Source organism: Struthio camelus, chromosome 4 (genome assembly GCF_040807025.1).
Source record: "Struthio camelus isolate bStrCam1 chromosome 4, bStrCam1.hap1, whole genome shotgun sequence".
In the NCBI taxonomy this organism is placed as follows: Eukaryota; Metazoa; Chordata; class Aves; order Struthioniformes; family Struthionidae; genus Struthio; species Struthio camelus.
In genome coordinates, this window is record NC_090945.1 from 27,681,257 (window position 1) to 27,707,092 (window position 25,836).

Below are 25,836 nucleotides of genomic sequence, written 5' to 3' on the forward strand. Positions count from 1 at the left end.
AGGAGCTATTCATTTGCTTTGTTGCCAACTAACCCTCCGCTCCACCCTTCCAAGTCTATAGGGCATAATTTTAAAAAACTATTTTTGATTTGATGATGCTCTTAATGTCCTCTGGGGAACAGTTCCAGTCTCAGGTTAGTTCAGTGATGAGGAGGTACCCCCCTCGGTTGGCTTGCCACTTCCCAACTGAAATAATAAGGATCTGTGAGAACAACATTATGCTATTTCAGTCCTTCAGGGGCTCTTGACTGTACCTCTGGGTTACCTCTTCTTTTGTTAGGAAAACCCACAACATTCTTTGGAAGATTTCAAGTCCTGAGGGACATTATACAGAACATGTAAAGGCAATTTCAACTATTGCCATGTTCCCTCTGTGACTATGGGGTAAAGGCACACAATAATGTTCCTTTTATCTGACTAGCAAGTAACACATTGCTTTTCTAATATGAGGTATTAAACTGTGCAACTTATGTCTTAAGTCAGGTTTTTCAAGGGATGTGGGTGTGAGCCCACAAAGACATTAGGAGTCTCTACTGGGCTTTGAATTGTGTCCATAAAAAAACCATTTCAGTTGCAGGACTGGTTCAGACATCACTGGCCAAAAGGGAACAGAGCAGTGAATCACTAGAACTTGTGCGGAGGCTCTTATGCATGATAATGTGCTTTGGGGGAATACCCATGTACCTGGAGGACACCTTTAATCAGAAATCTCCAAACTCATTCTCTAAAGCCTCTCTCGCAAAGTCCCTTCTGCAAAGCGTGCTTCCACACCCCAGACGTATGGGTCATTTCTTGCAAGCCTGATGTTTCTGGAGTCTGATAAAGCTGAGGAGTGAAGTGCCCTTATGGAGTGACTCAAGACGCAGCTGAGCCATTTGATCGGGACTCTGAGCAAAAAGGGAATTCCCATATATTCATGCCACAGAGAGGCCACAAGGTTTCAGTACAGTTCCTCCTTTTCTGCTTTCCCAGTCTCTAAGCTGAAGCAATGGCAGCTTCTGCCCCAGGTGAGCCACTCCCTGGGAAATTCTGCCCAGCCTGAAGGAAAAGTTCAACCTTGATAAATAATCAGCAGAGTGTCACTGTGATCAAAGGGATACTACAGAGCTCAGCTAAAAGAGATCCCTTAGTTACTTTTAAAGCATTTTATTTCACCCTTAACTTCATGGAGCATGGGTTCTCTCTGTGAAGACAGAAGAATAAAATAAAAGCAGAGATTGGACAGACCCTGAAAAGCATGAGCACCTCTGAAACATTGCCATCTTTTGAACCACTGTCCTCCTCTCAGTGACTGTGTACTACTACTTTCAAGAGGTTTATTATTGCTTTTATATTTTTTGAAATGCAACACTGCAAAACTCTGAGGCTGGAAGTACTGCTTTGTGATTACATTTAAACATTTTAAATGTAGTGTGCATATATCCAGTTTCTCATAAGATGTGCATGTAACCTATATGGGTGTGAATGAGGGAGTGAAAGAGACTGCCTAAGAGTAAGAGGTAGAGCAGTTACTTCAGCATTTCATTGTCTTATTCAATTTGTTTTTAATGAGAGGGAGAGCATTTTTTCACTGTTTCCATTCTCTGTACTGATTTATCAGTCTGTCAGTGGACACAGACATAAATGCATGTAAGTATTTGCATGTCAGTTAAAATTTCAAAAAATGTACAAGCTACAGTGAGCCATCATATTTTGCAGTTAAATTTCACATCTCTGATGGATTTCCTTACACTGTTGCTAGGAGATGAAGACACTGCCTAACAAAGGATATATTGACAAAAAATTTTCCAGAACAAATCTATCTTGTTATGGTAAATACAGTCTCACATAAAATGGATATCGCAGGATTTATTTCCCTTGTGCTAGCACCGGCAAAACTGCATACATCAAGATAAGGTGAAATTTTTCCACATGAATATGTTTTTGTTTTGTTTTGTTGACATGAGGACTTTTAGTGTGTTTAATAGCGAAAGCACTGTTGCCTTCCAGTATATTTTGTTGCTAAGCTAATAGAATGAACACATCCTACATTAGTATTTTTCCCCTCTTTCCTTCTCTGTTACTTCTCCCTTTCAGGAACAAATGTGACTTACTTATTATAAAGGTTTCCCTTTTTCATGACTCTTCTGGGAAACATTAATTCCTTTGCTTATTTTAAAGTAGAAAAGAAGTGTACATGATTCTGGACATGCTAGGATTTGGCATGGAAGTAGCTGAATGCAATGGAAAAGCAGAACAGCCTCTTGCTTTACAGCTTTGGGCACCTCTACATAAAAAACAAAGTTGAATGGAAATCTAATGAGAAGAGAAACTTTAGGAAATCTCATGGAAGGACTTAATTTATAGATAATGACAAGCTTTCTCCCTTTCTTATGGTGAAATAATGCACACACACACCAGATTTGAACAGCAAAACCAAACGTGGCCTAAGTCACATAAGATAAATCTCTTTACTGGAAAATAAGTTTAGCTCTGGTGTGGCAATTATATTCACTCATCCACTGCCATTGCAGCAGCTGATTAATGCCTATGCCACCTTAAATGTCTTTGGTCCTAAACACATGTAAGTAAATAGGTAACTGTCCAGAAAGATTTGCAGACTGAAAATGAGATTGCCTCTTACCTTGCAGGAGTGGAAAGGAGTCAAGGGGAAATAACAGTCCCCTTTGTTTTGCTAAATGCATCACTGCCCAGTGGGAAGAGACAATTTAAATTTTCTATTAACAACTAGTGCTTCCCTTGCTCCACAGCTGTACAAATCTTAGGCTGGTTTCATTCTTCCCATGAATCGGCTTGCCCAGCTGAGCTGCCACAGATGAGTTAGTCTGCAGATATATTCCTTCCTCCTCCATTTGAAAAGGAGTGGTGTGGCAGGGGAGTTAGGTAGCCAATAGGCCCTTCTTTGCATCTCAGCTCCTTGGCTAGTCTCCTCCTGGGACACGTTGTTACAAGCTGTCTCTTACACTATAGTAAAGGTGAGCCCACCACCTAGACAGAAAAATGTGGGTGGGGAAGGATATGACATGTCAAGCCTGGAGGTGTTCTATTACCATTTATCAGGGCCATTCCCCTTTTCATGGTAAGAGAAGGAAGTGCTATTTCTGTGGTGTTGATGTGAATGCGTTTGAGAAATGCTCTTTCCACAACAGTCCTGGTTGTCTGTGTAAACTTTTGCAACACTTGACAATTGCCAACAAAACTTGTCAGAAGCCAGAAATCTGTATTTAATTTCTCTATTAACTTGCACAGGATTTTAAGTAGACACAAAGGCACTCAGATTTTATCTGTGTTTGTTCTGACAGCTCTGGGAGAGGGGACAACTGGGAAGGGCAAGGGCCTTGCAGCTCCCACTGTTACTGAGCTCATCCGTTTTTCTGCTGTAATATCCTGTTTTTAGATGCTTCCAGTTTAGCCAAACATTAACCATTTAGGATGAGACTGACCATGCTGGGATGGCAAAATGTGAGTCAAAATAAAGCAATGTCTTTTTTTCCCAGATAAAAGCCAAGCAGCGGCAATATTTTATTCCATATTAAAAGATCACTGCAATCTCTTTGCTTTGAAATACAGTGTGGCAGTAGCATTTAGGTCACAGTGGTGCTGTTTGCTGAACATATGGCAAACTAAGCACATTTAGCCAAAATAAAAAAATAGTAACAATAAGCCCTTAAAGAGCTGTAGCACGCTCGAGTTCAGCAGAGACTTTGATTCTCATGACTGCATTTCCTAAGGATTTGTTCTTGCCAAACATGCCCTGAGGAGGGACCAGGCAGGGTTTCTCCCTCCAGCTCTGCAGGGTGGGCATCCCGTCCAGATGGGCCTGTCTGCTGAGCTGCTAGTGGGGTGTAGGAAGCACCTCTCCTGACCATGCAGAGGTTGCAGCAAGAGACACAGCTAGAGGTTGGATAACAGAGCAGAGCTGGGAGCTCAGGCAGCTTCCAGTTGAGCTAAAATAAAACTACAGTCTCTGCCAAAGAGCAGCGTCTTCGCTGGACTGGGGACTGTCTGCAGCAGGATGACATAATCCAAACAGGCACAGCCAGTACATTATACTCAGCAACCTGGAATGGGAGGTTTGGGAAACAATCTGTTTGATGGGAAAAGGAGGCGAGCCAAGGAAGGAGAAAAGATAGCCAAGATGACAAAGGAGATTTGGGAAGGAGGGGAAATTTACTGGGTAAAAACTGGAGGCAAATTGTGAAAACTAGGGACTTGGAGGAGCGGGAACAAGTTGCATATTGAAGGAGAACTGTGGCACAGGAACGGTGACTATCAGCAGACAGTGACGTAACAACATGAAGAAAGGAACAGAATGGGAAAGGGAAAGGAAAAATAGAGAAGAGAGATTTTTTTTTTCTTCTTTTACATTTATGCCAAGTGCTTATTTTCTTTATCCAGCAAAGTGAAGTTCCTATCCAAGAGTGATTCATGTAAGTGGTTAAAAAACAGCATGAAGTTGTCTTCAGCTCTTTCCAGCTTCAGGCTGGGCACAAGAGTTACTCTCTTTCCCAGACTCCATGGTCTGCGCCATCTCGGCAGCACTGGTGATTTCTCTTTTGAAATGTCAACAGGGAGGTGTTCCTAAAGCTCCCATTTTCTGCCACCTCCCCTGGGGCAACAACTTGCAGCTGCTCCTGAGAGCCTTACCCACACCACTGCTTAACTTCAGAAAGCATCCAGTATTGTGAACAGCAGTGCTCCAGGCCCTGCTCACCACAGTTGCCTGTCTTTGGGGGGTTAGCCAAAGCTGAAGGAGGACTTTTAAGGCAATCAAGTCTCTGTTAGTTTAAATGGACCTTAGACCAGAGCATCAGGTGGGATAACCACAAAGCATCACGGAAGTTTTAGTGACTAGGGCGCGTTCATAATGGAAAATTTTCGCTTACCAAAGAGCTCATCTGAAAGATGCTTGCACACAGCAATGACACTGCATAGCCGTCATTTGGCAGGTACTTACTGAACCTTACTGAACATCAACAAATTGCCTTCAAAAGGCTCGAATCAGCTTGTGGTAAATTGGTCAAATAGGGCTGAACTCTATGGCCCCTTAACTGTAAGTTAAATATATTTTTTGTTCCACTGAGTGCTATTTGAACAAACATTATTTCCAGTGTGCTCCCTCTAGGATATGGACTGCCGTTGCCCACATATTTATTTAGCTCATTCATTGGAAAGTTAAGGTGGAAAAATGTCTTTTCACAGAAACTGCAAATAGAAGAAAATCCTAGCTAAATGCAAAATCCTATATCTTCTGTGATCTGGCCCTTACAAGGAACAACCACAATTCCTTTTCTCAACAGCTATATACTGCAATCCCCATTTTTCCTATTTGTACCAAAATAGATATTTCTCAGTACCTGAATATAATGTTTATCTGCCATGAGTAGCTCCTGCCTTTGTGAAGAATAGGGACTATTGATAGTACTGAGATAGTACTAACCTTTTGCAATAACATTCCTCTTAAAAGAAGAATTGCCACCTGAACTATATAATTAGTATGTTTTCTTGGGCGGAAATAAGGGACAACCATATGAAAAGTAAGAGCTAATACTATTTGTTTTATGGGACATTTTAAAGAGATGCATTTCACATAAACATGTATGTATTTTTTTCTGAAAAAAATGCACTTTAATTACAACTCAAGGCAAAAATCTTCAATGCATTATTGAGTACGAGAGTAATTAATCTGAGTGTGTTTCAGATACCTTTGTTCACTGAAATCAATTCATAGCACTCTTTACAGATACGGTTAGAGTTTACTTCAGTTTTCCGTTCAACTCACAAAGAATAAGTATTAGATTTCTGTGACCTGTTCAGGTATGCTGACATGAGGAAAATATTCCTTAAATTGCTATGTATGAGAAGGGAAATCTCCAGAAACAGAGAAAGCTATAGCAATAAGGCAGAATGTTAGACCACTTCCTAATTCAAGGATGAGCACATATGCACTCTATCCACACTGCACAATACTCTTCTTACAAACAACACTTAGCTCTTAGAAGGTACTACAGTTTCCTAAAAGATAACTTTTTTTTTCAGGAAGAAATCTCTGTTAAGTTAAGGTAACTTTTTTTCTGCTAGTCAGAAAGTAAGAGCTGATTTCACTGGAAAAAAATCATTTCTATTCTTCCTGCTTTGCTATTTTTTCATTTTTTTGCATTTTTTTTCAAAGAAATAGTATATATATGAGGAAGTAATTAGTCATTAGTCATAGATTTGTTGTAATCACCTCAGTCAACCTACTAGCATGAACTTCAGCATATATGAGATCAGTCTCTTCTGGTTTAAGGTCATACTATAATATCCTTAAACCACATTTTGGAAGAAATATTAGTGTGTTGAATCACTAAAAAAGTTTCTCTATCATTCCCACTTTAGTATTTTGAATAATTTAGAAACTGCAATTGCATAACCTTTACAAAATGTAAAAAAGTAATTTATAATAGCAAGAAAATAATTAATCCCCTTCCAAGAGAAGAATACAAAGTTAACCAGCTTGTGGAACATGTGTTCAAAGTAGACAGAATGGGATTTCAAATGCTGTTCTGAAATTCCTGAGAATAAGGAAAAGTATTCAAAAGATTTTGTTATATGCTTCCACAATCAAAAAATGACTTATCTGTGACCTACTATCTGTATCATTGTGTATGAGTTTAGAATTATCTGGAAGCAAATATTCATTCTTGTTTGTCATTCATTTGGAGGCATACTGATGGTTACTATAGTTAGTATTAATATTAACAACTGCAAATGATTATACATTGGTAAAGTTCAAACTATTTTCTTGCATTGCAATTTAAAAATTTCCAATATTCCTAATGTATTTTTCACTTGCTCTTCATCAAAATAATCAAGTAAACAATGGATGTTTCCCCTTTCAGTTATATTCTAATAAACTCAGTATCCCTAATATACTAATAAAAAATAATATTCCCACGAATTAAGGCATTAATGCCCATGACAGGCTTTGCTTTTGCAAGCAAATCTTTACTTTAAAGGGGGTCAAACGTATTACTGACATATACATTTCTACTTCTACTATCACTTTACTTGTAGGGAGTCTTCAGAAAGCATTGTTTAACTTCTTACAAACAAATGCAATACATGAGTGGGACTAAGAAAACTAATAGTTCTGCAAAGCTGCCTTCTCATTTTCTGTTTTTTCACTTTTCCTAGAACAAAAAATATTTTCAATAGTTTTGTTCTGAGATGTTATATTTAAATCACTTCTCTAGTCCTCTCTAATTGCATGCTGTCTTATATCTGACAATCCATTGTCAGAGCAATGGAGAAACTTCTACACTGACTACAGTAAACCTTTGGCAATTGTTCTTGTTTCGACTGATTCTGTACAAAATCATCTCTCCAGTCACTCTATAAAAAACAAAATGTCTTCTTTAGCAGAGTATCTTGAGTTCTTAATGGGGCATCACTGGGATAGCATTGTTGTAAAAGAAATGTTACAATTAATTAAGAATTCACAAAAAGTGCAATATTTATTATTATTACACTATATTATTATTATTAGATCACAATCTTTTTCTCTGCTTTGCATTTGTGTTGTCATGATGCGGTTATGCTCCCATATAACCACTGTTTAACTGATAACAATATACAGGATAAAATCATCTTTGGATAGCAGAAAGTGTGTCATATAGAGTAATCTAGCGGCAGTGCTTTTAATTAGACTACAGCTATTTTGCCTATAAAATATATGTTTGAATTTCAGCAGGAAGTGATGTAATTTAGATACAAAGACTGTAAAGAAATGTCGAGCCCTTGTGTTTAAAGATACTGCTTAAATGTAAACCAATGTCCTTTGATTTCAAGTACATAAGGTTTGATCAACGAAGTGGTCTGGGAAACAACAACAGCCTTCAGCTGAGATGCAATCACTCAGGTCCTGACTTAGAAGTATATATATCCCCTCTCCCTTTCTCAGCAGTCCCCTGTTCAGGGCCCCTTGTTCAGGTCAGGTTCTACAGTTTTCAAATAACAGCCTGGGAGAAGGACCTGAGGGAGTATCTAGTCGCTTTTTAATGAATTTTCTACCTTCATTGCTCTCTTTACTTCCCACCTAGTCTTTGCTGTAATACAAATGAACTGGCTTTCTAGCATGCTTCAAAGCACAATGCTGGACATCGGACTTATTGAGCCTGTGCAATAAAAACATACTGGTGAGCTACGTGGCAAACATTTGCTGTTTACATAACAATTACGAGAAGTTTTCTTTCTCATTTGCTATTTCCTTGCCAGGTTTGCAAGCGCAAAGACAAAGATCCAGGGAAACGTCATGCTTAAACAGACAAAAACTCCAAAGATGAAGACATACCTATGTTTTCAGGTGTGCAGTTCAGTATGGTAACACAAAGGGAGACGGTTTCTCTTTCACTCCTTCTGGTTTTTCTAGTTTTTGCAATTAGTTTAACTCAGGGGATTTAATTAACAGTTAACTGCTTAGGTTTACTCTAAAAAGATTTGGGTGAGGCAAGTCTTCCCCTTCCTTTTGCAGCAAATCAGTAAAATAAGGACCATTACTTAAGTAAGAGAGAGCTAATCACTCTAAGTGACAGATTAAGATAAAAAGGGGCATGAACCCCTAAAAGTAGAGACTGATAGCCACAGCTAGCTACTATTTTTGGCGCCCTACACATTGTAAGAGAGAAAGCAACATGTAGCATAAAAACAGAGGGTTTTCTAAGGACTGACATGGAGCATACTTTTGTTTTTTAAATGATACCTTTACTTTTGCAAAAAGGCGTCTCCATTCAGTTCAGCAGTCCACTCTTGCCCGCTGCAAGCAGAAAAAGCATCCCTGTAATCTTAACTAAATGTTAGTGACATCTAGCGTGGACTGTCGGAATGAGCAGGAATGAGAGAGCCTGTTCTATCTCACTTTACTCTCCTCTGTGAGTTGTAGGGGGAGCAACAGGTTTATCAGAAAAGAGAAATAACCCCCCATGATTTTATAATTATGTTTCAGCCTAAGGATACCCTTAGGAAATGATTCCTGACTCGTTCTTCAGCGTGTGTTAACTGAGTGATTTTTTTGGCAACCCACATAAACCCACAAACATCAAACAGGCTATTGGTAGTAGAGTCATTGTATATTAGCCTCCCTAGATGTATATGGAGCAAGTATGAGGCAGCACTGCTCTGTTGTTAAAATTCACTCTCACTAGCCACCATTTAATTCCTTCACTGGTAGGTGTACAGCTAGCTCTGATAGCCAGCAAGTATACGTTGCCCTCTCTTTACTGCCTTTATCTTTCATGAGGGTGGTTAGGCACAGACCTGCCCCTTATATCCAGATCAAACAGGATATTTCAAACTAACATTGCAGCCTGGCAACAAGAAAGGCATTGATAAACAGGCCAGAATATGTTTTATCTTTGGGAAATCAAAAGGGAATCAACATAATAATTTATTGTTTCCTGCAGACAGACATCACAGAAAACAATACTACATTTATCAGTGGTTGATGCCTCAGTCATATGACAGTGAGTGCTACCAAACAACTGCAGCTTCTCTTTCCAGAGAAATATCTTGTGTAAATTACATTACTAATTTGCTGTGTTTTTATTTCCTGCTGTTGAACTATCTAGTGAGTGCTGAGGCTTCTGCACTTGATTAGGTAAAAATCAATCCTCCTCCTCTCTATCCTCCTCCTCTCTGTATGTGTAGATATACATAACACTTCCTTCCGTCTGTTTTCCTCCTTCCCTACAGACTCTTGTCTGCAGGTGTGATCTCTGTAAGGCCAGTATGGCCTTTGTGTTTTGTGCAGACACAGGGATACTGGAGGTTTCTGGGCCTCACAACAAAACAAATATAGATGAGGGGCATGCATGTGTGTAACGTGCTCACCCCTGCATAATCCTGGTGCCTATGTATCCCACAAATTCAAAATCATTAAAAAGCAATGATCTGTGACATGACTGCCCGACTGTTCAAATGTGGCAACAGAATGCTAACTTGAATCATTGATATACATACAAGGATTTTGGGTTGAAGAAATTATGGCATGGGAGAATTCCAAATATGTCTAATTCTTGAGCCGAAGAGAAATGAAAGCATGAGAAGGGACTGCATGAAGCGTTTGTTATGGGAAGGGAAGTGACAGGAGAGTCATGAGACCACTGTGAGCCTGCAAATCACTGAACCTTCCTGGTAGTGCTGGTCACTTGGTATCCAGAAATAGAAAGGGTGAGGTGTGCTCAGAGCCTGAACAAGGTGAAGAAAAGAGTGCAAGAAAGGAGTCACAACAGAGAAGAAAGAATCTTTCTGTTGATACTAGGAGAAATGTTATTTTATAGTTGAGCTGATGGTTTTCTTTATTAGAATTACAGCATGTTTGCAGCTCTTACGTTACTGAATTGTGACTTCTCAGATCTCTGGAGAAGCATCATTAACAAAGTTCAGATAGCTTCATCTCTTTACCCTTCAAGGTCATAGTTAAAGGTCTTTGCTGTATAAAGAGGTTTAAAGAGAAAGGCCAGAGGAGATGGGCATTACAGCATTACAATCTGGAGGTGGTGTGGGCTAGAGGGTTGTGGGGGGGTTTTGTTCTCTTTTTTTTTTTTTTCCCCCAAAACAGTGTCTCAAAAGCACAAAGTTGAGCCAAGGAGCTGCTTCAGCTTTCTATGCAGTGTTTAAAAGTCCTGTGCATGGGATGATAGCATTGATTATATGGGGTAATGCCACTGCAAACTGGGCAGATACCAGGCAACAAGGATGCTTCCTTTCCGTATGGTATGTTTTGGAGGTGTATTCTGGAGGCGGGGAGTTCTGAGGGGTGTATTCTGTAAGGGGGAATTCATGACTGTTGTACCTGAACTGTTTGATCATACAGTTTTTGGCACTGACATTATTTTGGGCTGGAGCTCCCTGCCATTACCACCTGCTCCAAAGTCTAAGATGAACCGGGCTATTCCCTCACCTTTCAAACTTGCATTTCCTCATCCCGACCCATTACACACCCTCCCCTGCCATTTTCCGTGCTCATGTGCTTTTCGCTCAGGACGTTTCCTCTCGCCTCCAGTCAGCATTTCACCCCTCAGCAGTGGCTGGCAGGAGCAGGTGGTGATGGCAGAAATGCAACTTTTTTTACACTCATGGCTTTTACCTTTTTACCTGAAGTTTGCACACTGGGAAGGGGACTTGATTTAGGTTGCGTGAAACACATTGTGAATGGAAATTGCAGACTTCCCTTATAGCACAATGTTAAGAAAATGTAAAGGGGACTACCCAGAGAGACATTTTTAAACACTGCTAATTACAGCTTGACCTCAAACCTTAACTTTTAATCTCCAAACCAGTTTTCCTCACCTATCTTTAACCAACAGGTGGGCTGGCAGTTTTTGGGAAAATCCAAATAACAAAACTTTCGGCTGCGCTCTGACGGGATTGTCTGTGAAAACCCTCCCTTCAGCCTGCCTTACCCTCACCTTGAAACACGTGGTGTGTGAGACCATGTGGAAAAGGGGGAAAAGTATATGCATATCGGTACCTGAGTCCGGCATCTTGGGCATTGGTGCTGCAGAGGCTGCGAACTTGACAGTTGAGACACCTGTTGCCAGCGAATTTGACAGTTGAGACACCTGTTGCTGTCCATAACGGTCCGGGCGGGGTGGGGTGGGGCGCACACGCCCAGGACCGGGTTTCTTCACGCAGGCTGCTGGACCCGCCTCAGATTCTCAGATTTTTAAATACACTAATCCTTTTTGAGCTAAAAATGTGGGGGGGGGGGAGGGGAAGGAAGGAAGACACCAACGCCAAAATCCTGTTTCTGAACAAGCCTGAAGCAGAGCGGCGATTCAGAGGGGAGCCCGAAGTCCCCGACGGCCACGTGGCCCAAGTCCAAGCAGCGTGAGGGCAGAATCAACGCCAGCCTCTCACGGAGATTGTGGGCAAAGCCTGGGGTTGGTTTCTCTTCAAGCAGTGTAGGAATAACTCATCCAGGTACTCTGTAAGCATGAAAAGATGTTTCGGTGCAAACGGAAACCTCCAATGCTGCATAGAGCGACGCAAAGCAGCTCTGAGCTGCGGCTCTTCCTCGCTCGGCGTTGGCAGTTTCTTAAGGAGAGCGGACACGTGCTGTCCCTCTGTGCGCTTTTCGTTTCTCCCTTTTCACCCAGTAATTTTTGAATTAAATTGACTGACTTTGAATTTAACAGCTGGGTGAGAACCTTAAAGATACAAAGCTCTGAAAAAATTCTTGAAAATTGGTGTCTGGGTAGAGGACAGAGACCCCCTAAATGGTGGCCCTTGTGGGGAAAATCAACTCTCTGGGCTGCCCTGTGCTTTGCTGTCTCTGGTGCCAGACCAGCACACACATGTAAGACCAAGCTTTGTTAATATATCTGCCCACAAAAAGACTTATTTGTGCCAAGGAGTTAGGCCACTGTCCGTTCTCCTTGCATTTTAAATTGGAACATAGCTGCATCTCTGTCATTGCAAAAATTTGGTCGTTGCTGAACCAACTTTTCTTCTTGACCTCCGTTTCCATCCAGTCTAAAAATGTACTGCTATATCCACGTATTACAGATCTTTTTGTTTGTTAGTTTTTAGGAATTACTATCCAGACAATTTGGGATATACCAGGGAGGCAGGCAGTGGCATTGCTTTTATTTGCCAACAGTTGTCGTGATGGGTGGTGGCAGCAGAGTTTCCATCCGCTGTGCAGACACAGTAGTTATTTGAGTGTGACATGACCTTCAGATTAGATAATCATGGGCTGTTATTTTTATCAGATCTGCCAAGAAAAAAAAAATCACTTCCTTCAAAAGCAAAATAGAATTCATGATTTTCCCAGGGAAACTGCATACTATTTTGTGTAACAGGGAGGTGTTTTTGTAACTAAAATTCTTCTCTTATGTAGACAAAGAGAGTAGAGTAAAATATGGCCTTGACATTCTTAATGAGGCAGCATATGTGATGCTGTGCAAGACAGACGTTGCTGGGATCCTGGAGCTTTGGTTAATATAGACACAGGCTTGTATTTTATTTGTCTTTTAATCCACTGGACAATATTATACAAAGAAAATATTTATTTCACAAAACAGTCGAAAGCCCATCTTCATTCAGGGGTTATTGGAATTCATTTGTATATGAAGAAATTAATCTAATAGGTGCTTAACTCAGTCCACGATTTTTACATTCTGTGTCTAAGCCTTCTCTCTTTTGCATCACATATTTTGGTGTACATTTTATCAAAAAATAAGAGTTTAGCGAGTATGTCTGAACATCTTAGACCCTCGCATACTGTGTTCAAGCTCATGCCATGATTTTCTTTAGGGAGTATATGTTAAGTGCCAAATATTATGTTGACATCAGGAAGTGAGCCTTCCGCTACTGGAAACATGTGCTGCCAAGTATAGCATTCCTAAGTAAATATGGAATCAGAGATCATTGTTTATGATCCACCTATTCACCCGTCCAAGCGTCTGTGCCCTGATGTCCAAAAGCAAAAGGGAGTTTCAAGGTTAAAAGTACACAAGATCACTTTTCTCCTCAGTTGACTTGAGGCCTGATCAGGCTCCTCTTGAAATCACTGTGAAGAAACTCTACCCCTCAGTAGTAGAAACCACTTCCAGAAGTTTTGTTCCTTATTTGGAAGTGTGATGCAATTTAATGACCACCTCAGGGTGACTGACCTGAATAAGAGGCAATTTTCAGCCTTGTTCCTGACTCTAATTCCGTATATACCCACGTGTGTGCTGTTTGATGCATTTGGTTCAGTGGTCCAAACCTGGCTTTAATAGCTGAGGAGTCCCGTTTTAATGTCTGGTGACGAGAAAGATGCCATACTTATATCCAGATGGATCCTTGCTCTCGTTTTGGCCCTGGAGGGCAGCAGGCATTTGGCGTGGTGCAGAGTAATGTCAGAATCCATCAGCTACTACCAGCCAGCTCCAATAGAAGGAAACTGGGTTGGTGCCAGATTTGCTTGCCTTTCCTAGTATGATATGCACCCAGCACAACTAAACCTGAAGAGTCAAGTCTGAAAGATCTGAGACATTATTTCAGTTCATATCACTCTCTTACAATTGGTAACATAATTTGTTTATTTGAGGAGATAGAGCACTTCATTGTGGTTGCTATGTTGTTTATATCCTATTTGGGGATGTTGTGGAATGTTCTTAAAACAAAAGGCTGTGACCTTTTCTAAAGTCCTTGTGCAAAATAATCTGTCATATGCTTACGTCTCGTGCTCATCCATGTTGCCATTGCTTTCACATCCTCATATATGTCTCTGTAGAAGGAATTTTTCATTACATGTTTATATCATATGTTTATATAACAGTGTTTGTATTATATATGTCTAAAATATTTGGGGGCAGCTATGGCATCCATTTCAATAGACATTTAATACATTTCAAATGTCCAATTAACCAACTTTAAAAGTCCCAGTACTTCACAACTCAGCTTTCTATACCAAGTTTTGTGAGGTAACTTGTATTGTGTGACTTGTTAAGTGCGGTTGAGTGCAATGGGAGCCAGGGAGGCTGCATTTTGATCATTATATTTTAATACTGTCTGCTTTTTTTATGGAACTCGCATACACAGAGTTCCTTCTACTATACATCATGTACCACTGTAGTCTGAGTTTTGGCTTAACATGCTTAAATTTCCAGTCTCTGTTTAATGGCACGATAAAGAGTTATATTTTTCTCTCTGTCCTAGGAAGAAAGTATATCAGAGGTATTACTTGTGGTGGCAGCATATGTGCAACAGACACTTTCTATCTTAGAAATGGTTTGAGAGAGTTATTAACTATGATTTGTACTTGTATGACTGGAAAGAAAGAAAATCAATTAGTACTGGCCATTACATAGCCCTGAGCTAATAAGATATAGGCAACAGATCCTATCAGTTCTTTTGGGATTGCCAATTATCCAACTTGGAACGTACTATTAATATTTGGGAGGCAATACTGTCAGGAAAATTCCTTCAGGAGGAAGCCTGGATCTTCTATTTCAGAATGGAAGGGTTGCAACAGGAAAAGGAAAGAATGAAGCTTAACCACATTTTGACCTTAAAAAAATGCCTTTTAAAGTGAAAAATAACAGCATTTCTCTCTTTAATCATTTGCCTATTTAAAACTGTGGTAACACTTTAATGTACACTGGCTAAAAGTCAGGGATGATGCCCATTAGTATCATATCCAGCTACTTGGAACAAGAGATTTAGGAATGAGTGAGAACTGAGGTATGACACAGGCGTTTAACCTATAGGAACTGACAGTGTTGCTGCTTGTACCCTTGGCAAGTGTTTGGGAAGGCAATATCAAGCAGCCAACCTAAATAAATGGGAAGCGTCTCACTGTTTAGAATAAGAAGTAGCCAATTTTTTTCTCTCTATATAAAACACCTAAGTGATGAGATTGGAGCAGACAGTTATTATATTATTTCCACTCAAGATGTAACAGTCTGGAAGTAGAATAAAAGAAGGCCCTTCCCAGGAATTAGGAGCTGCAAAATCCGAAGTACCATACAGATTGCAGTCAGGGCTGTATGTCCCCTTCAAGAGCTCCAGTGGCATCCTATTGATCCCTGCTGCTCTGCTGGACCTGGGATGGACAACATGTGTTGGGGCCAGGGCTGTCAGCCTTGCTGAGAGGGGAGCGCAAAATGCGGGTGATTCTGTAGCGGTGGTTATGGAGAAGCTACAGCTTCCTAGCTTCCTAGTTCCCTCTCACCTGTAAGGGAGACCCAGAGTAAGGATCAGCCCCAACGTAACAAGCAGAGAAAAATGCCTGATAGCTGGATCAAGGAAGAAGCGGGCTATAGGCTGAGCAAGGGATCAAAATGATTTAAAAAAATCTCTGTTCCGCTACTCTTGATAAACCAGTTGTGAATCTTAACACTGGTTTCATCATCCTGTGACAGCTGTGTTGTAAACCCCGTGGTTATGTGGTTCTGCCTTGCCTCCTGTTCTCCTGTTCAGGCCATGGCTATAGCTACCTTTCATTTTCACAGGCATAGCCAATTCCAGTATCTAAGATAATAATTTAAATGTAAATATCTGGAAATAATCCTTGATAATTAGGTGTGATCCATAATCCACAGGAATATGAAGGATCAGAGATACCACTTGCCCAGTCTGGCTTGGTAGTTCCTATCTTATTCATAGTATCACCTCTGAGACCTCTTTTTACAGAATGTTATGCTAAATATTGTCTGTTTCATTCACTGTTTGATTGCTCAGGCTAAGGAAGCTTGAAGAGCTGCAGGGAGAAAACTCATTTTACCAATTTTGTTTTTAAAGCTGTGGAAGAACAAGCAGAGAGAGGGTGCAGAAATTCGAGTGTAAGGAGCAGAAGAATTGTGGAGGAAGGCATGAACCTGACAGCTATGGATCTGCATCTTGTTCATGTGGCTGGGATCTCAAAGGTAGCAGTTTACTGATTTTGTTGACAGCTGAGCCATATCCTTCTACTAGATAGCGTAGCATTATGCCACTGCAAGTGGGGATATAAGACTCTGAAATTGAATATGCAGGACTGGATAGAGGACACAATCTAGACAAGAGCAGATGATGGATCCTGTTCAAGAAAGAGAAAATATAACGGCGCAGTCAGATCATTCTTATGATGCAAATAAAGGATGTAGGGACCTAAATCCAGGTTTCATTAAACTCAATAGCTGTTTTGGCATGGATCTTAAAAAGGCAAGTGTTATAGTCATTAAAGGCTAGATGTTGTCCCTTTCAACATTAGTGGGAAGATTGTCATTGACTTTTGATAGCAAGGAATTATGCCACTCATTTTGTAACATGGAAATAATGTTTAGTCAATTTGTTTTGTGCAGAAGCTTCTAAAAGAAGAGAGCCAAGATATAAAAGGAACAATGAACTGAAGAAGCAGCTGTGGAATGTTTTTTGTTATTCATATGTTAAAACTTTCTTTTGAAATAGTCTTGCTGAGCTTACATGTGTTATTTGAAGATAAAAAGAAAACTTAGGGTGGCATTTTCAGCAGGGACTTTCTCTTGTTCCCTCTCAAGTCAGTTGGATTTCCACACTGGCAGGTCAGGGTAGTGCTTTATAGAGAGAGTATAATCTAAACCAAAGCCCATTTAAAGTCCCCAGTCCAGTGGGAGTCTTTCTGCAATGTCAATTGCTTTAGACAAGAGTTTTAAAGACTTAGTTACTATTTCTGTAATTTTCTACAGCTGATCGTAGAGATACTTGTAACAGTCCTCTGACCAGTAATAAAAATACACTGATAGTTAGAGCTTAGTTCTCAAGAAAGCTGAAAAAGTTAATCCAGACACTTTGAACTGTTTCTGATCTTGTTAAAATTATCCCATAAATAATCAGCTTTCTCCAAAGTCACAGGCCAAGGCACAATTCAATTCCAGTCTGTAGGTGACTAAGTCACAGCTGCAGTATCAGACAACCTTTCAGTTGGGGTGCCAGGGTCCTAGTATGTTTCCAGGTCATGAAATACCACATGAACATAAGCTTGGCTTTTTTTCTAAGCGGGCAGTTAGGTGCAGTTGGAGAAATCAGCTTATCACAGGACCTGAAAATAACAATTTGGAATGCTAGTTCATGTACACCCTTGCAAACAGCAGAAGTTCATTTAAACAGTGTACACATTTGAGTTTGCATAGACTGATGAATAGGGGGAAAAAAAAGAGAGAGAGAGAGAAAAAAAAAATCAGGGCTCTAGAGCTGTTTTAAAGATTAACTTTCACACAATAACACCCTAATGAGCACCTTTGATATAACTGGAATAGAGAAAACCTCTTTGGAAGCCAGGGCTCAGTGGGGGGATTCTACTGAGTTTATGCTGAACTAATGCAGCTAAGAGACACCTCAGAGAAACCTTGTACAACAGCTCGGAGAAGAGAATCACTTCAGATGTATTTTAAACTCATATTTTATTATGCTTTTGCAGTAGTGTTTCTGAGTTTGTAATCAATCGTGTTTCTCAGAAACAAGGTACAAGGAGGTCTGACAGACAGGCCATGCAAAATAAGACAAAGTGGCAACCACATGGTTGCGGTATGCTTATTTGTTGCAGAGTCCATTTTAGGGGATTGCTGAATACCACTTAAAATGAGACATATTCACTAGAGACCCCTATCAGATCTCCAGGAGATGCTGGCATCTCTGTGGAGTATAGAGCTGGTGTTACCACTGCTCTCCTGTGGAAGATGGGTAACAGCTGGTGGCTCTGTCTTGCAGGCGTTTACATGACTGCAGCACTCGACACACTGTCATGAGGCTTGTCAGGTAAAGCTCTAGTTGTGGATGGAAGGAAGGAAATCAATGAATCACCAAGAATCAGTGCACAGCCCTTCCTGCATTCTTTTGAGAGGTTTCACTAGGCCTCTGACTAATGTAAGTACTGAAAACACAAGTAAGACTCTGGTAATTACTGTGGGGCTCTGCTTTAAGTAAATCATAGGTAGGATGTTTTCACTATTCTAACAGTGTTTGCTTATAGAGCCTCCTTTGTTGCAATAAAGTGCTCTTTAATCTCCTCCAAATCAGCCACATTAGCTAAGAACAAGCTCAATTCACATTTTAGCTACTTAACTTATCTTCCACTAAGTAGTTCTCGTGAATTTATGAGGTGATGCTTGGTAGCTATCTTTATTTTACCAGCAAGGACAGTGGAACCAAAGCCCGGATGTGACCATCCCTGAATGTATGATACAGGTCTTGCATACATGGTGTTATACCACCTCCAAGGGGAAATCTTTGAAAACTGGTCTGCAAAGTTTCTTAACTTTGTTCTTAGGCACAAATGTGCCCTGAAACCTATGGAGGAGTTATGTACTGAAGAGCTCTTGAAAATACAGCTTTGACAGTTCACTATAATAGTTCACGCTTTCTTTCCTTACATTGTCTTCTTCATTGCTATACTACTAGCTCTTTGCTGCACTGGATTTCAGAGGATAAGCAGTTCTAGGAGATAAATGCAAAGGCATTCTACAAAGTAGGAGCTCCTCTCTCCTGTGAAAATGGTTTTTCCTTTTATATGAGGGATATTTAAAGATTTCCCAGCCCTACAGCCTACATCAGATGTCTTTTAATCACTATTTTGTAATATTTTTAAGGCCTGTCAACACAGGCATTCGCCACCTTGCTCTACTCACTGAGAAAGGCGGCTCCAGTCCCAAGGAAGCTTCCTTCTCATGCTATTTTCAGAGTCCCTTTGAATTAATTCTATACCTCTCTGTAACCAGCCAAAACTATTATCCCACACTCCACATTGCAATCCTGCAGGGGCTGACTTACATGAATTCTTTTAGACATACAAGTCTTACACTGAATTCAGTTAAGGAACTCAGAAAGATTCTTCCTCTTTGTAAAATTATTCAACTGTCATTACTGAAAAAAATCTGGACAGAAAAATATATAGCATCTTCACTCTGAGGACTCCAGAGACAAAAGCTGCACTGTCTGTAAGGAATGAATTAAGACAAATTAGTGCAAGGTGTTCTAAGAATGACCTAAAAGGACATGAGAGGACTATCCTAACTGAAATAAAAACCAGCTTCTAAAAGGCATTTGTGAAATGGTTACAGCTTTTGTGTATAGGTGAGGCTTGAGAAAATAAGAACATAGTTCCATTTTTATTTGAAAAGAGGACTTTCTAGGAATAGAATTACATATTTAGTTTTGATTTGTCCTTCTGGTTTGGGTTTGGCTTCTGCTTAAGATTGAGCCTAGGTTTTGGTTTCAAGTGTAGCTGTACTCTGAAGTTATGCTTTCTATGTTTCAGAGGGTCTTGACAAGGAAAACAAATCCTCTTTAAAAGTAGCTAGATAAAATGGCTTATTTTTATTTTTATCTTCTAATCTGCTGTGAGGCATCCTCTTACCACGTAGATAGCAGAAACAAATCCACCCCTTCATCAGAAAGGGGCAGGTTGTACGGGCTGCTGGAGTATATGGAACCCCTGGGGAAGGTGAGAGAGCTGGAGCATGCTGGAGTCCCTTGCCTTTTGCTGAACGGGTGATGAAGGGAGAAGTAGCATCTGCAGAGCAGGGCCAAGAAGGAGAAGAAACCCTCAAGGCAGGGAGCAGGAGTATGGGAGGTGGGAAAGGTGCTGCTGCAAGGTCTGAAAGCCCTGTGAGAACCTGTGGAGCTGTACTGAACGCTAGGAAGACAAATAGGCCAGATGGCTTTTGGATAGATAATGGGAAGGAAGGAAAGAAGGAAGGAGCTGGGGGAAATGCCTTGAGACCTGTGACAACTTTCTCAAGCAGCTGATGGGAGGAAAGGAAGCAAGGCTGTGGCACAGGGATTGTTCTGCTTCTTCAGGCCCTAACGTCCTTCCCTGTCCTCCACCTTGTGGTGCTAACCGCTCTGCTGAATGTGCCAGAGAGACAGACCACAAATGCCATTTTCTGTCCAGCACCGAATCTTACAGAGTAAATATAACAATGATGAGATTTGGGGTTGCATCTAAACTGGAACACAAAAATTAGACTCTCTCTGGTTTTGTATCTGACCTGGAAGTAGAACTGTAATAGTAAGTTACAATCTAGACATTATTATTTTTCCGTGGATGAGAATGCAAGGCCAAGATTTCAGGCTTGAGGGACTAAATTTAAGTTCCCCAAACCCAAATTTAGATACCTAAATAAGCTACTTTCCCAGAACCCGCTGGGCGATTACCAGTAGCAAAGATCAAACTAGTAATCTAGGCAGCTAAAAAGCACTTAGGAGCCTAACATTAAGCACCCACTTCTGAAACGTGCTGACACTGAGTTTTAGCCCATTTCTGATTTATATATTTTAATTTTTGCAAAGTTTTTTTCCAAGTGCAAGCATAAGACACCTAGGTTCTCTTGATACTTTGTGATAATAGATACTGTTTGCCAAAATTTGCTCTCAGCCTGCAGCCCAAGCCATAGCCGAACATTACAGGAGTTCTGACATTGGCTGAAGCCTGCCAGTAGCTGTCCCTGCTTTTACTGACTGAGGAAATGCGTTTGGCAAAAAGGTGATAACTGCATTCAACTGAAGGAGGATTTACTTAGTAAAATAGCCCCAGATTTTCCACATCTGAAGTAATTTTCCATAGTAACTTGAGAAGGGATGTCAGCCAGCTACAGAAGTGTGAGCATTATCTTCATTTTTCTCTCCTGGCCAATTACTTCTTTTGTTTTTATGATCTCCAAGAGAATAATTTGGCTAGTGAGTAGCCTGTGTAGGTTTGCCAGATAGTCATACGGTCCGAACCCCCTCCAGCTAAGTATATACTGCATTGCCTGTTGTATAAATAAGGAAAAACACTCATTGTTCATGATGCAGATAGGAAGGAGAGAAATGACATTTAAACATAGAAAAAAGATGCAGCAGAGGAAAATAAGCAAAACAGAAGCAGTGCCCCACGCAGGGAAGTGGAAGACATAGCAAAACTATTGAAGAGACCTGAGAAGCAAAATGTTAGAGGGAAACAATTATAAACCTGCAATACTGAAAGCCAGAAAAGAAGAAAAGTATTCAGCTGAGTTCTTAGCTATAAGATGTTATGGGAGGTACACAGACCAGGAAGAACTGGCCACGCTAGTGTAAGTGCCTCCTCTTAATTACTGTGACAAGTCTATATGCCATGGGATGCTGTTTCATTACTCTTAACACTTGGGTATTTAGGTACCTGAAGGTCACTTTAATTAAGTCGTGTGATTGTGACCGCTGAATCCAGCGTAAGGAGCAGCTGAATCAGAGAAGGGCAATCTCAGGTACTTTGGTTCACATGCAGATCACATCGGCCTTACCTTTTGAAGCAAATGTGATGCATGCTTCTTGTTCCATGTGCTGCTTTTTAGTATTGCTGTTGCTTACTCATTTTCATGCACAGTGAATGTCACAATCCAGTGGTTCGGCAAGTCCACAACTAATTCAGTCTAAGATCTAATGTGATGGAAACTTTCTGTTGTTGTTGGTATTGTTTCTAACTTGCAAGTTCCGTTATGCCACATAAATTGGGCTAATGCCCAGTGAAAATAAAGATAATCCCTATTCTATGTAACTCTGCTTGTGGCCAAACGTGGCTTCACATGGCCATGGGAATAGCCTCACATAGACATCAGAATGCAATATTAGGCCAGTGTAGGATGCAGGAGGTTCACAGAAAATAGAAATACAGGACTTCCATTCACATGCCGTAATTCCTTCTCTAGGCCTGATTCTATAAACACTTGCACACATAACTTTGAATGTCGAGATGTGTTTAATACCCGCTGAGTTTAATGGGAGTAACCATTTAAATCTTTGTGCACTCAATGTACAAAGTTATTAATCTGTCACTAAAGTAAGTGTTATGAGCAGAATTTTCCAAAGTGATGAGCCCTAAAGCTTCTCACTGAAATCAGTGAATGGGTGGTTTTTTTTTTTTATTATTTTATTGACTTCAATGGGAGCAGAGTTACGCCAACCTGGAGGGGCCTGAAGAATCTGCCCTGTAGGATTGGCTTGAGAACAGATCTGCCCTCGCCAAATACCAGAAAACATTATTTTCAGTTAAATTCCTTAGCAAATATTGCTATTTACTCTCCAAAACATGTACTAAAAGAATGTATATAGCCAGCTGTGAGGATGATCAAATGATCAAAAAATTTCCTATCGAATAAATCTTTCAGCAAGAAGTAGCAAAACTCACAAAATAGTCAACGTGACAAATAGCATTCCATCAACTCTACTGTGACTCAGTGTTTGAAAGATTTGGGGAAAGAAATCCATTTCAGAAAAGGGAATAAAATAAAAATGTGGCCCAAATGAAGCGTATTTCCAGGGCAGTTGCAAATGTTGTCAGTAACTAGCAAACTAGCCTGGATAAAGATACCTCCCGTTCATTGTTATTCTTGAAGGACTTTGTGACTCTTCCTGTTGTTTTGCGGAGCGTGGCTCAGTGACTCACCCCAGGGGCCTCCCAGCCAAACAGCAGAATCCCAGGGAAATGAAAGCCTAATGCCAACTGCTATCAAAGGACTGAAGTGCAGGAGCACTCAGCACGAAAACTAAGGAGTGATTGCTATGTACTGCTTGATTAAAATGAGGAGAGCACAGAGGAAGGGGTTGGCCTGGGTTCTTGGTGAAGTATAACTCTTTGCATCCCTTACCTGTTGATACTCTGCTGGAGCAGTACTAATGTCTTAGCTAATCCTTTCAGCATCAGGTTATGCAGTGATTTCTTCAGATCATTGCTCAGCTGTGCAATGAAGGTGATAGAAAATAGTTATATCTATTAAATTGAATAAAAAATCCTAGGTTTCCTCCATGAATACTTGAACAATTGCAATCACTTTACATTTCTCCTAATGTGGATGAAGCTATCTGGCAAAACTGAACTTTCTGTCCATATAGAAATACCCCTACCCTCTCACCTGGAAAGGAACAGTTTTGTTCTATAGTTTATATAGTTCTATAAATATAGTTCTATATTTACTTTAGTAAATGTGATGGTGTAACTATATGCTACTTCACAGGTCTTGGCTATAGCTGCCCATCTTTTGTTAACACATGGATTTGATAGTCTGTATATAAGGAACTGCTACCTCATGTAGCTCTTGATTGACCTACTGTGAATTTCCTATTGTTACTTGAATGGACTAACCGTCAGGTTCCCCAGCTGTGGACTACACATGCAAGCTGAGCAGAGGTCTGAAAATAACCACTGTACTGATAAATTGACAAATTATAAATTGACAAATTATAAATTTTCTAGACTGAAATTCTACCTCATAGATTCTCAGGGCAGGAAGAGCCCAGCAGAAGTGTGGGCCAGATCTCTGCCACAAACCATCGTGCATTATTTTCACATAATCTTTGACAGATATTTAACCAGTTTTTAAATATTACCCATGATGGAGATATTCCCTCTCTCCAGCCAAACTGTTCCTGGTGCCCAGCAAGGCCAAACAGGAGAAAGTCAGTTGAAAAGAATATGCAGTAGTTTTACTAAGTGCTTACTTCCTTCATGGATATGATTAGGGTATTCAGCCTGAAGCTATAGTTTTGTGGACTGCATTATCCTAGCCTTGTCATTATTTCTCCCTTCTTTTCCCATCCCTCAGGAAACAAAAATAACTGGTTTGTGGAAGCAGTTGATGTACACCTGCTATTCCTAGCACGGAACAAAAATGAAAGCAAAGCAGTAACATCAGTATTTGAAATGCTGAACTTCAGAGTGTAACTCCAGCTGAGTTACCAGAGCTCACTGGGGTTTTGCTTTCCAGCTGAAGCCTGGGAATTAACAACATGTAGTCTCTTAACATGACCCAACAGTAAAGGTCTGCTGTCTTAAATCCAAAGTATGCTATCTTAACTTGTTAGCGCATAATATATAGCTAATATGGGTTCTTATTCTCCATGGAGAAACACAGGGAAGAAGCAGTTTTTTTAATACCATTCTTTACCTCGCTGTCTTCTGAAGATACCCTAAGCCTATTTTGGTAGGGCTTGACTCTAAATCAGCATTTTTTTCCGTTAAATTGAGATGTGTTGCTGTTGCTGCAAACACACAGGTGCTAATGTCACTGAGCATAGGTTCATAACTCAGAATATATGACAGAGTATACCATAAAGTGAATTTAAAAAGGTGATTGGCATAATATATTGTAGTCTAATAACAGCTTTTTGTTACTGCAAGCATTTTCCATTGCTACTGAACAGTCGTAAATACAGTACTTGGCAGCACAGAATGCTGGTAGTCCATTTTAGGCTGTTTTTTCTTCTTAGACCAGTTTAAAAAAAAGTTGTAGATGAGTATAAGCAGACAGCGATGTGACTAGATACATTCCTGATAACAGATTGTCCAGCAATATAACAAATTACGAAAAGCACATGCATGTGTGAAAAATTTTGTGCACTTTCCAGCTACCTGTGGATAATACCTGCTTTTAGCAGGTGTCCAAGATGCTTTTATTTTCAGTTGGCTACTTACTGCCTAACTATTACTACTGTGGAAAACATTTCATTTCTTTTATATCTCTGAATAAATTGGAAAGTGGAAATTCAGGGAACAGGAAAATGTTTATGATATCTGCAAAGGGGCAGATATGAAATCTGCTAGGCAGCTGAAATACTGGGGGTATATTTTGGCTCACAGTGCGGGGATTTTACCCACTTTTCTTGGCGATGTCGTTTCCTTATTATCAGATCGGACCTCAGACCGGACATGCATTGTATTTTGCATGTGTCAAAAAGTGCCTGCCAGCAGGACTCATTCTGATAGCGACAACAGGAAGTCTGAAATACACCAAAGGAATGAAAGCTTGGGAAGCCAGACACTGAAGAGCAGCAGTAATAGCTGTTCTGGATAAGCAGTTTAAGCCATGAAGAGTTCAAGCCTATCAATGCTGGAAGTTGGACTGGAGTAGAGGGTAGACAGCTGCAAAAAAAGCATGCAGAAAAATGCCAAGCAGAGCAAAGCTGTTTTAAATTCAAGAGTGGCTCTGTGCAACAAAATGTCTCCTAGACATTGTTTTGGAGGCTTTTGTTTTTTTCCCAAAAAAGCTACTCATGAATCTTCTCTTCACCTCACTTTCATGACAGAGTAAGAGAAGTAGGAAATGAGTGTACCGGCCCAGCAGTTCCTGCATATTCTGTCTCTGTCCTACATTAAGTTCTTCCTGACTGCCAGACCTCCTATAACTGTCCCTTCATGTCCTGCGGCTTGGAAGCTCCCAGAGTCTTATAAGAAGTGGCCCAAGCCCCTCACATCTCAAAACACTGATCAACAGAAGCAAAAGTGAGAGATGAGGAAGCTGGACACATTTTTTCCAGTGGCTCCTTTTATGAGTGGATGAAAACATAGTTTTATAATAGATGCTGGGATACTTATATAACCACAGTGTTGGCTCCTGA

The 25,836-nt window shown here is 40.3% G+C and overlaps 1 protein-coding gene across 3 annotated transcripts in view; it reads left to right on the forward strand.

Moving 5' to 3' along the window:
* EMCN (endomucin) overlaps nt 1-25,836 on the forward strand; it is a 147,350-nt gene that overhangs the window by 57,462 nt on the left and 64,052 nt on the right. For 2 of the 3 annotated variants that reach the window (XM_009689340.2, XM_009689341.2), the window contains exon 5: nt 16,270-16,394. In XM_009689340.2, the coding sequence (XP_009687635.2) occupies nt 16,270-16,394 (125 nt within the window). Of the gene's footprint in view, nt 1-16,269; nt 16,395-18,195; nt 18,352-25,836 lie in introns of all 3 variants that reach the window. The other variant, XM_068942012.1, reaches the window with a different exon arrangement.